Below are 12,337 nucleotides of genomic sequence, written 5' to 3'. Positions count from 1 at the left end.
ACATTGGCTTTCTCTACGACCTCTATTAGTTTTTGTTGGATTAAACTGGTTGTTAACCACTGCTTGTTCTTCATCTTCTTCACCTACCACTGTTAAATACAAATGCACCGTCTTCTTTGATTCAGACATTACATGTCTCAATTGAAATACATCAGTTTCATCTCCAAGCTCCATGATATACTCTAACTCCGGGTGTTTAAAAGACAAACATATATGACTATTTAACACACCCGCCTTACTTCTAACCATTTGTAATAACATTTCATGGTCAATGTTAGGAGGAAGATTTAAACCATAGTTTTTCACATTATTTCTAACGTAAACCTCAACTCCATTAACTAACTGCCACGACCCTCCTGTACACAAAATAATAAAACTCATTTTACAAATCACTCTCTACAAACACAACAAAAAAACAACTTCTACTAGTAATTGAAACTCACAAACTCACAAATAACTACTTAAATACGTCTATAACTTCTATAACTGATCCGCAGATGTGTACACTGATCCTTAGAGGTGTGCACTGATCCGCAGAGGTGTGCACTGATCCGCAGAGGTGTGCACAGATCCGCAGAGCTGTACGCTGATCCTTAGAGGTGTGTACTGCTCCGCAGAGCTGTACACTGATTCTTATATATATATATATATATATATATATATATATATATATATATATATATATATATATATATATATATATATATATATACTAACCCGATCAATATATTTCCAATGTGGTCCATCAACCATCCCGGCTGCTATACGCCTCAAATATCTACTGATTTAATTAGGTTATTTATATGCACCGGTTTGTATTACGTTATTTATAAGTACAAATATATGAAAAACATACATAAGTAGCAAACGTATTACATAAAACATTTCATTATTTTTAACCTTTTTTTGTCAAATTTTTTACATAATAATCACATAAGGTATAAGTGTATTTAAAAAAATATATATTAATAAACGAAAATGAACGCAAAAAAAAATTAAAAAAACTAAAAAACCAACATTCCGCAGAGCTGTAGCTGGATCCGCAGAGGCTTTAATAGATCCGCAGAGGGTGCTCTGCGGATCCTTTGATCAATTTTCGAAATGTATTTTTTCTTGGTTATTTTCTTCAAACCACCTACTTTTTTTTTTGTTATTACTCGAATTTTCTCAAATTTTTATTCATAAATTCTAGGTTCTACTTCTACCCACTATAGTATTATTATTATTTATTATTATAAACAGTTAAAGACGTCAACCTTCCCGATTAAGTGCTCATCTATAAATTCGCAACCTCGTCCACCCTTCTTCCAAATTCTATTTTCTACAACGCCAATTCCATTTCCGATGACCGAGGAGTTTCAAGAATCGGAGGTAATCTTCCCGGAAAAGCCCTCCGGGAACGGAAAAGAACTCCGATATCCAAAAGTCGATAAAAGAAAATCCGATAAGAAAAAGCTGAAGAAAAGTTCAGTTCCCATGAGCATTCGGGAAGAATTTTCCGACAGTTCATGGATTCGTCAGTATTTACAAACACATTCCATCGAAGACGATGATGCAGATGAAGATGAGAAAGTGCCGCCCCACGTGATCTTGGAGCGCCGGATCGCCGGAAAAGCTGCGTTTTCCCTTTGCTCCGGCAACGGGAGGACTTTGAAAGGAAGAGATTTAAGTGAAGTACGGAATTCGATCCTTAGGATGACGGGATTTCTAGAATCCTGACATTTCTTCTTTTAAATTTTACTTTTGGATTAGATTGGGTTTTTGGATTCGATTGTTGCATCAAGATTTTTTTGCTACACTAATGATGTCATCAAACCAAGGTAGCCTAAGATTTTAATTAAATTCTCCTCAAGATAACTGGAATGTAACCGAATCCAAACTTGAGTTGAGTTTACAAAGATGTATGATTAGTATATGAAAACAAACAATTTGTGCTTAAATATATAATAAAATAGATAAATACATTATTAAATGTTTTTCCTATTGAAATTGTATGAATGTTGTAAACGTTTTGTGTATTGAAAGATAAAATAACATTTTTTTTATGATTACTTGACTTTCGGATAATTACATCAAATCATAATGAGAAAATCATTTTTTCTTTTGAACACAAAAAGTTGATAATACGTTTTTCAAATATACATGGGCTCTTTAATATTTTTCTTGTTAGATGTTACATTTAGAAGCCTCTGAGTCGATATGGCCTTCTTTAATATGTATCTTACCGGTTAGATTCAAGGGTGTGTCTGAGTCAGTCAGACTTGACTCAATAAAACCTCTGACTCAATCAACAACTATCAAACAACCTCAACGTTGAACAAAACATGCAAAATGTTATCAAATATTTGTTGTCAAATCATTAGGAAATATAATCGTGCCCCCTTAAATTAGTATGAGATTTAAATTACAAAATTTAATGGAAAATATGGAAGTTTGTTATTAAACACGAACGTAAAATGAACTGTTTCTCTTATGTTCAACGTTATGCTCACAAAGTACACAGTAACAAATAATGATTAACTAATAGCAAAGTTAGAAAAAGAACTTGTATTATTTTTATGATTATCACTTGATAAAACAATAATTTTTTTGAGATTTGATATTTATCATGATAAGCACAAGTTGTTACACATAATTGACAAAAGTATATGGATGACTATTGAGAACGACATAGTGGTCGTACGGATGTAACACTTGTTATTGATGTTGAGAAAAATACGGCTTAAATATTATTGTTGGTTTATTCAATTGTTCATAATATATTGATTATGAATAAATTAATGGAGTTTAATTGGATGTAGGGAATCGAAATGCTTGCTCTCTTTTGGTGAGAGTCTAAAAAACGTAAACAACTCAAGAACTTTCCAACATCATCATTTCATTCACTATGAAAGATATGGTTTACATCAACAGATTACACCTGAAACCTCACTACATATCACAGTCACACTCATACTACATAACAACTAGAAATGTGTACATCAAACACGATATATGAACAAACCCTAGATAGAAAACCCTAATCTAAATGACCAAACACCCAACTACAACACTTAAGTATTCCAGATAGAAAGATCCATGGATACGACCCGAAGTCCGCGTACGAACTTGACTTCTTGCATAAAAGATACACAAACACACCCCCACAAATATACACTTATACATAACTTACCCAATAATCTATAAATTAATGTTTAAGTTTGATTATGAAAATATTAACCTTTTAACACGCCCCCTCAAACTAAACATTAATTTGAAAGAACATATAAGCAGTTAATTTCCTTTAAAAACATCAACCATATTAAGACGATTTACAATATATTCCTGTTGATTACTTCCAAGAGCTTTGGTTAGAATATCTGCATTTTGGTTTGAAGACTCAATTTTATTCACTTTTAAAATTTCATTCTCGATCTTTTCCCTCACTAAACGAATATCAACTTCAAAATGTTTTGTTTTTTCATGAAATACAGGATTCAATGCCAATTTGATTGCTGACTCATTATCACAAAAAATATCAACCGGTAATTGAGATTTTATACCCAAATCATTAAGTAATTTTAAATTCCAAATTATTTCACATGTAATGCTACCCAAAGCTCTGTATTCTGACTCTGTGGAGGAGCTGGTGGGTTTTAGCCAAAAGAACATCCTATGTGCTCATGCAAACCCTAAAGCTTGGATCTAGGCTTCTCTATTGTACATGCAATTCATCCAAGACTTTCTAACCCTAGATCTAGCATACATGATTCCAAATTGACATAAGAAACCAGATCTAGATAATTACCTCTTGAACAATAGCTTGAATCTTCTTGTTCTTGGAGCTTAGAGTCACAAGTGTCACTCCTCTAATGGCTTACAAACACCAAAGAAGCAAGAGGATGATATTGGAGAGAGGGGAGAGGCACAAATTCGGCTATGATCTTCCTAGGGTATCAAGTGTGATGGGAATATTGAGTTATAGATCGATAGATTCTAAATAGAAAAACAAGAATGAAGTAATCAAAGAACACAAGAATGGATCAAATGGTGTCGAATGATTAATAACTCACACCTCAGAAGAGCTCGATGAAGAACTTCGATTGTAGAGGTGTGTTTAGGGTTACAATGCAAAAGCAATTAATGAGAACGATAACATGAAAGCTATACATGCATGCATAATATATACGCTAACCCTATTGATAAACCACGGTTGGACAAGCCCAAACCGGGTAAACAAAATAACGACACTAAGCACATATGACGCAACACTCTAGACCCAACAATCTCCCCCTTTGCATCAATAGAGGCGAGATACTAGTTCGGTTGAGTAAGAGCAGACTTCTTCACTGTCTTGAATACATTCGGTATAATGGCCAAAAGAGTGTGACGAAATGCTATATACCACCGAAGCACGTCAGAGAAGTTCTTCTTATCTGAATCACTGTTCTGTTTACACCTGTGAGTTATATCAAGTACGTGCTCCAAGCAAGTTGTGGAGAACAGGTGCTTGTCAACAAGAGCAAAAAGGAAATTTTCACCTTTGCCTCTAGTGAACATTACAGTGTGATGAACCGGATCTATCTTGCCCATTTTCATCTTATTTAGATCACTTGGCTTCCCGATAGGCTTCACAATAGGCTTCTTTCTCATAACATGTGCAATCTCCTGATCCAACTTAGCAACTTCATGGATGTAGGAAGCCAACATTCTTTTAAGGTGAGCAAGGATCGGCTCATACTGATGTTGATTGGTAAGCAGAATGTTGAACAGCAAAATCCAATCGTGTGGGTTCAGGTTTGGAAGATCAGCTAACGAAATCATATGAACTTAGTTATCCGAACCTCGGGTCACCTTGAACTTCACATTGATAAATTTTCCAGCAACAGTTGGTTTCAATACCTTGACAGAGGTTATTTTCTGAGCACTCCATGTCAAGTATTGGGGTTGGGCAAATTCAAGATAATAGTCGATTAGATCTTGATCAACTTGTGGATGAGGTGAAGGGACTTCAACCGTGGAATCAAAACAATGGAACACGGATGCCCTACAGGTGATGGGCATGTCAAATTGAGAATCCCTCGAGTTTTCCCAGTCAAACGAGGCAACAGGTTCCAGCCACTGAGTACTTGGAGACTCAATCGCTTCTTTGATTAATCTTTCCCGGGTCCAAGGGGGAAAGAGAGCTTGCTTGCAAACCAGAGCATCTTGAGCTTCTTTCTGCTTTCACTCTTTCTCTTCTTCCTCTCTGGCTATCCTCAGATTTTCATTGAGCTCTTTATCCCTTTTCTTCCTCTTTAAAGCCCCAGCAATCGTTTCTTCTTCTTCGTCTTCACTATCTTCCACAACACCCTTCAATTTTTCCTATCCACCAGAACCCGAAGCTGCATTAACCTTCGGTTCGGTTTCGATAATGATTTTGTGTGGATTTGGAGAATTTTGAGCAGCTTCTCCCCCTTGTTGCGGAGTGACCACAGACTCCGTAACACCTTGCATCTGATTCAATATCTGAATAGTAGGAAGAAGTCTAGCAGTCAAGTGATTTCGGATAGTAAGGGTTAGAACAGGATCATGAGCATTAACAAGATTCCTGAGAATTGAGAGAACATCCCCAGCACAACTTTTAAGAACTTCCCGTTCAGTCTTAAGTGATGCAATTTCAGTCTGGGCTTGAGAAAGAAGAGTAGACCGGACTTCAAGTTGTGTAGTCTTTTGAGCAAGTTCGTCCATAAGCTTCTTTTCCGTGGCAAGGTCAACCTGAAACTTATCAAGGCGAGAGTTGACCGAAGTGAGAAGAGAAGTGTGATCAACTTGGAACTCAGTGCGAACAGTATCAAATTTTGCTTTCTCTTCTTGAAGGGACTTGGAGAGAGAATCAACAGAAGCATTAACCTTTGCAGCATTGGAATCGGCATGGGCTTTGAGTGATTCCAAAAAGATCTTTGACTCACGAACGAGATCTGTGACTTCTGTTGTTGCGTTCTTGCAGATAGATTTGGAAGCTTCCACAGCCTTTGTAGATTTATCAATTGAGTCTGTATATTGCTGAAGAGCAGTATCAAGAAAAGCTTTTAAAACAACATCGGAATAAGTTGTTGAAGTACCAAGCAATTTGTCAAGCTTATCATGAATATCTTGTAAATGTAGTTTAGTCACCGGAGCATCATCAGCATCTTCACTTGGAAGTCGATAAGGACTATAATAAGTGGAATCAAAATCAAAGTCTGCACCTCCCAGAATGGGCTCAGAATCTGTTGAAGGTGATAGTGAGAGAGGTTTAGTGGTAACAGGGGTGGTAATGCCAGCGGTATGTGCCCCCGTATTAGATACGTTGACACTCACCGAAGGGCCAGTGGTTGTGGTTGTTGTAGCTTGAGAAAAGATTGGTGGTGGTAGTGGAGCAGTAGTAGTAGGTTGAGAAGTGACAGGTGGAGGAACGAGAGCAACTGAGATTGGTATAGTGGTTTGTTTTGGAGAAGGAGGAGGAGTAGAAACATGAACCTGTACGTCAGGAGTTGGAGATCGGGGAGGAGTATTTCCCCTTGGTGAATGTTCGTGTTGAACTTCCTCTTCTTCATTGTCTTGTTGCTCCTCTTCATTGGAAACAGAAGGCGTTTGTGCCTTTGGACGCTTTGCCATCTGCTTAACCTTTTTCTTTTTGGGAGCCGAAGGTGCAGCCTTATCAGCCTTACGCTTTTCAGGAGAGGAGGGACCTTCGGTCTCGGCTTTCTTAGTCTCCGGTTTCTTCCCTCTCTTGGCAGGTTTGTCAGCTATCTCCAAAGCACTCTGCATCTCAGGAGTGAGTTGTCGTGGACCCGAAGGAGGCAATTTTCTATACTCAGCCATGACTCTACTTTCCTTAGAGACACATCGGCTCATTGATTCAGGAATAGAACTGATGAAGTGGAACTTAGTAGGGCCAGCAAAAATAATTTTGACCGTGTGAAAAGTACCAATAAAAGACAACAGAGCATCCGCCATGACTGGAATGTGAAAAGTCTCAATAGCTCTGCGAGTGACTAAAGTCCAGAAACGAGCACATGAAATCTCAGAATTTCTAGTTGAGGAGTTGAGGCTCTGCACCAGTTGAGACCAGATGAGAGAACCATAATCCAAATTGATGCCATTGTGGAGACCATAAAGGATGGTCATGAAACATTTACTTGCACCATCGGACCCTGCAACCCTTTCTGCTAACCACTTGTAAAGAAGTGTAAGCAGACCATTCCATTGCGGTGGTAAACAGGACTTCTTGAATTTCGTCACCGTAGTTAGAACGTCTGTGTATCCCATGTCATAGAACATCGAAAACAACTGAGTTGTTGTTATGAAATCCGGTGAGATGACAGAAGCATCTGCAGCAAGTTGTAGTAGTGAACAAAAGCGGGCTTTTGATACAGATGTCCGTTGATCAAAGATATCAAAGTAGATCTGTTCCTTGCGTTTGTCGTAGGAAGCAGTGAAATAGACCTGTGATAGAAGGGACATGGGAACTGATTCGACTTGTGTAAGAGCAATCACCAATGGAGAATACTTGAGACACTCGACAACGTGAAGCATATACGAATCATAAAGGAAAGGGTCCAGTTGAATGATGAGATTCTGATTGGGTTTTATCGTTAGCAAAGTTGATGAAGCAGTTTGATCTTGATGAGAGGATGCTTCCGCCATTGTTGTAGTGAAGAAGAAGATGAACAGTCGTATATCGCCGGTTGTTTGCAAGAGAGAGGGTGAAGAATGAAGGAGGTACAATAGGTGTGAGAACCCCCTTTTATACCATTGGCAGGAGAGAGAAAATATCCGCTGTGATGATGATACGATCTCTGAAACGTCGCCTGAAAAAGCGCGATTTGACAGCTTGGTTTCCCTAGATATACGTCAGCAGGCGTGGGTGTAGGAACCGTTTCAAATTCACGCGCCTAATTCAAATGCTTATCCAATTACCTTCTCTTCAATTTTGAAAATACAAGCAACCACAAACAAGACTTATTCGTTCGCTTCATGTTAAGAAAGGGAACCATCATCTCTGTTAGAACTGAAAGCACAAAGCTGAAAAGTGCCATTACTACCACAAACAAGAGTTTGGAAAATCATAAAGATCTTCGTGCAAGAGTGTTCCAAAGAAAAAGAAATAAAGCAAAACATTTGTGAGATTTAAGTGATGTCTATTTAGACACGAAACTGTGGATCCCGGGCACGAATCTCTTTCTTCAAAGTCAAGAGAGACTGAGAAGTGTCTGTGTGGTTTCCCGTGAATTACGATCCAATGTTTGTAAAGAAACATTGAAAGGCATCTTTTCAATTACGGGCTTTAGTGGGTAGTTTACCTTCAACCAAACATCGATACTTAAAATAAGACCGAAAGTTGGATGAAGTACTTGTGAGACCGATGTGGCCTGTTGAACAAGTAGGTTTGATTAAATATTCAGTAACTGGATGGATTTTAGAAATCTCAAAAAAAAAAAAAAAAAAAAACTGGATCTTATGGGAAGAAACGTCCTGGTGTTAGACAGTTTCATAAAGATCACGCAAAAATAAAAAAAGATTTCGTGAGGTAACAAGTAATAGCTTGAACATTAGAGCGTACACCGTCAATGCATTCAAGGTGTTAGATTTTGGGTTTCACTTAGCACGTGGTAAACGAAACTAAGATCATCAACACAGAGATTGTGTAACCATAAACCTCAATGGTAATTGATGAGAGTCTCAAGGGTTGCTTTTATGAAGCGAAACTTAATGGAGAAATGTGAGAAGATGGAGAAGGAACCGAAAGTACCTCTGCTATATAAGAATGACAAAGCAGAAAGCTCTTAACTCACTATGAGAAGAGTAGGTAGCTCGTGACTTGAGTGATTTTAGCAGCCTAATTGGAAAGAAACGATTGGTGTTTATCGAATCATTAAGGCTTCACTCAGAGTCATGGAGACTTCAGTCTACATGCAGCAGCATGCTTCTAGGGACACTTAACTAGTACATAGATAAGAATGTTATACCTGCCCCATCGTCATTATGTTTCGCATCTGTGAGCTTGAATTACAAATTGAGAGATAAAACTTAAAAACACACAAAAATATTTTTGTAGTTTTTGGATAATAACAGAAGAGAAAAAATATTTTTAGATTTTTGGAATTTCTGAAAAATAATAAAAACAAAAAAATATATTTTTGGATTTTTGGAATTTCTAAAAAATAATAAAAACAGAAAAATAAATACTATCGACAAACACACGAACGAATAAATAAAAGCTTTACAAAGATATACAACCGAAACCATACCTTAGAAAAGATGAAGCGAAATGGGCCTAGCGTTCGGTTCATTTCGATTCCCGAAAATTCCTAGAGCCGAAATAGACCGAGCGTTCGGTTCATTTCGGTTCCCGAAAAATTCTAGAACTGAAATACACCGAGCGTTCGCTCTATTTCGCTTGTACACTTTTAGTGAGATGAAAGGGGTTTCGGTACAGACTCAGCTTCCATCATTCCCAAGCCTTGGAGTATTTTGTTAAAACTTGCTTCTGGTAAGGCCTTAGTGAAGATGTCAGACAGTTGATCTGAGGACCGAACGAAGTGAACTTCAACATTTCCATCATCAACGTGGTCCTTGATGAAGTGGTATCTCAGTGCAATATGCTTAGTCTTGGAATGTTTCACTGGATTGTGACATATTCGAATCACACTTTCAGAGTCACAGTAAAGAGGGATATTTTTCATGCTTAAGCCATAATCTCTAAGTTGGCTTTGTATCCATATAACCTGTGATGTACAGGATGCTGCAGCGATGTACTCAGCTTCGGCTGTGGAAAGAGACACACAAGTTTGTTTCTTTGACTGCCAGCTGACGAGTTTGCCATCAAGGAAATGGCACCCGCCGGTTGTGCTCTTTCGGTCCAATCCACATCCACCGAGATCAGCGTCAGAGAAAGCTTGAACAAAGAAGCCGGATTTTGCAGGATACCAAAGACCAAGAGACGAGGTTCGCTTCAAATACCGGAAGATATTTTTCACTGCAATCATATGAGGTTCTCTTGGATTTGCTTGAAACCTGGCACAATAACAGACAAAAAACATTATGTCCGGTCTACTAGCCGTTAGATACATTAGTGACCCTATCATTTGACGATAGAGAGTCACATCAACAGCCGGTTTCTCAAGAGATGGAGTCAGCTTTGTGCCAAATGCCATTGGAACCTTTACTTTGGAATATCCCGTCATGCCGAACTTTGCCAACAGAGTCTTCGTGTATGCTTCTTGATTAATGAAGATGCCTTCTGGTCCCTGTCTTATATTCAGTCCAAGGAAAAAGTTAATCGGACCCATTGCGCTCATTTCAAACTTAGTCTCCATCAACTTCCTGAATTCAGCTGTTAAGCTAGGATTCGTGGAGCCGAAGATGATGTCATCGACGTAAATTTGAACTATCAATAAGTGTTCGCCTTCTTTCTTGTGAAAGAAGGTTGGGTCAACCGAACCTTGTTTGAATTTTGACATTTTGAGAAATCGTGTTAGAGTTTCATACCAGGCTCTCGGGGCTTGCTTCAATCCATAAACCGCTTTATCCAGTATGTAGCAGTGATTAGGATGCTTCTCGTTCACAAATCCGGGTGGTTGCTCAACGTATACCATTTCTTCGAGTTCTCCATTCAAGAAAGCGCATTTTACATCCATTTGGAAAACTTTGAAGTTTTTATGTGCAGCATATGCCAAAAAGATTCTCACTGATTCCAACCTTGCTACTGGAGCGAAGGTCTCTTCATAGTCTATTCCTTCTTCCTGGCAATATCCTTTCACCACCAGTCTCACTTTGTTTCGAATGACGTTACCCTCTTTATCCAACTTATTTCTGAAAACCCATTTTAAACCGACTACTGATACATCCTTTGGTGTGGGAATCAGCCTCCAAACCCGATTTCGTTCAAACTCATGGAGTTCGTCTTGCATTGCTTGCACCCAATCAGAGTGATCAAGAGCAGCATTTACCGTCTTCGGTTCGACTTTAGAGACAAACAAATTAAACATGCAGAATTCTACTTGAGAGAATAGAGCAGTTTGCTTCGCTTTCATTTGGGAGCGTGTGAGAACACCCTCAGATGATTCACCAATGATCTGAGTTTTAGGATGATCCTTTGTCCATTTAATGAGAGGAGGGTAATTTGGATCCTAGGCAGGATCCAGCTCAGCATTGACTTCTTCCAGTTCTGACAGATTGCCTTCGTCATTTGTATTTTCGTTCTCCCCCTCAAATGGCGAACCGAATCCTATGTCAGATTCAGTACTCTCCCCCTCAGATGGATCGTCATGGGTTGGGGTTTTTGAGGGATTCTCCCCCTAGAAAGGCATGTTAGTTGTTTTTGGTGTAGACGAACCCTCCCCCTGGATTGTAGTGCTTTCTCTTGGAGGGTCATTAGTGGCTGGATGATCACCTGATGTAGTAGGTTTGGTTTGTGTCTGCTTCTCGGTTGGTTGTTGAGGTTCGCTTTCCATGTCTTTAGCAGCTTCATCGATGATTATCTTCAAGGTATCGATTTTGTTATCTGTTGCTTTCGCTTCTTAGTGGATCGCCTTCTCTGGTTCATCAAAGAGCAGCATGTACTCTTCAAACAAATTGGAATTGGGAATAGAGACTTTACCTGATTCCGGAAAGATTTCTTCGGTTGAACCTTCACTTGCTTGAATCTTCTTCATATAATTATCATCAAAAGTTACATAGTAGGTTTCTTCAATTTTCCTTGAGCGTTTATTGAGAACCCTATATGCTTTTGAAGTAAGTGAATATCCAAGAAAGATCCCTTCGTCTGCCTTAACATCAAATTTGTTTTAGTTCTCTTTGGAGTTGAATATGAAGCATCTTGAACCGAACACGTGGAAAAACTTTACATTGGGCTTGCGATTGTTCAAAATCTCGTATGGAGTGATGGAAAATCGCTTGTTAAGGAAGGACCGATTCTGTGTGTAACATGCAGCAGCTATAGCATCTGCCCATAAGTATAATGGAAGGGAAGCGAAACTCAGCATGGGTCGGGCGGCTTCACACAGTGAACGGTTTCGCCTTTCAACGATCCCATTCTGTTGTGGAGTATAAGGAGCAGAGAAGTTATGAGTTACTCCCTTTTCAGCCAGAAATTCTTCAAAGTCTGTATTTTTGAACTCCAGACCGTTATCGCTTCTTATGTTTCTTACCACCTTTCGCACCTGCAATTCCACCTGCTTGATAAAAACCTTTAGCTTGGGAGTCGCCTCAGATTTCTGTTTAAGAAAGAAAACCCAGGTGAAGCGCGAAAAATCATCTACAATTAAAAGTATAAACTTACTACCACCGATGCTTTCGATAGCCGAAGGACCACATAGGTCGATGTGCAGTA

The 12,337-nt window shown here is 38.6% G+C and overlaps 1 protein-coding gene across 1 annotated transcript; it reads left to right on the top strand.

Annotated features, from left to right (window-relative positions):
• Positions 1-1,344: 1,344 nt before the first annotated feature.
• Positions 1,345-1,719, top strand: LOC145104767 (protein S40-1-like). The gene has a single exon (XM_079041954.1). It carries the CDS (start codon positions 1,345-1,347, stop codon positions 1,717-1,719), a length of 375 nt encoding a protein of 124 aa, XP_078898080.1.
• Positions 1,720-12,337: the final 10,618 nt, after the last annotated feature.

This window comes from Lactuca virosa, chromosome 4, assembly GCF_052849685.1.
Source record: "Lactuca virosa cultivar CGN04683 chromosome 4, Lactuca_virosa_CGN04683_v6, whole genome shotgun sequence".
NCBI classification, from domain to species: Eukaryota; Viridiplantae; Streptophyta; class Magnoliopsida; order Asterales; family Asteraceae; genus Lactuca; species Lactuca virosa.
This window is presented reverse-complemented; position numbering and strand designations above follow the sequence as displayed.

Excerpts from the sequence above, each read along its gene's own strand:
- LOC145104767 (XM_079041954.1), top strand. The coding sequence starts at position 1,345 with ATGACCGAGGAGTTTCAAGAATCGGAGGTAATCTTCCCGGAAAAGCCC.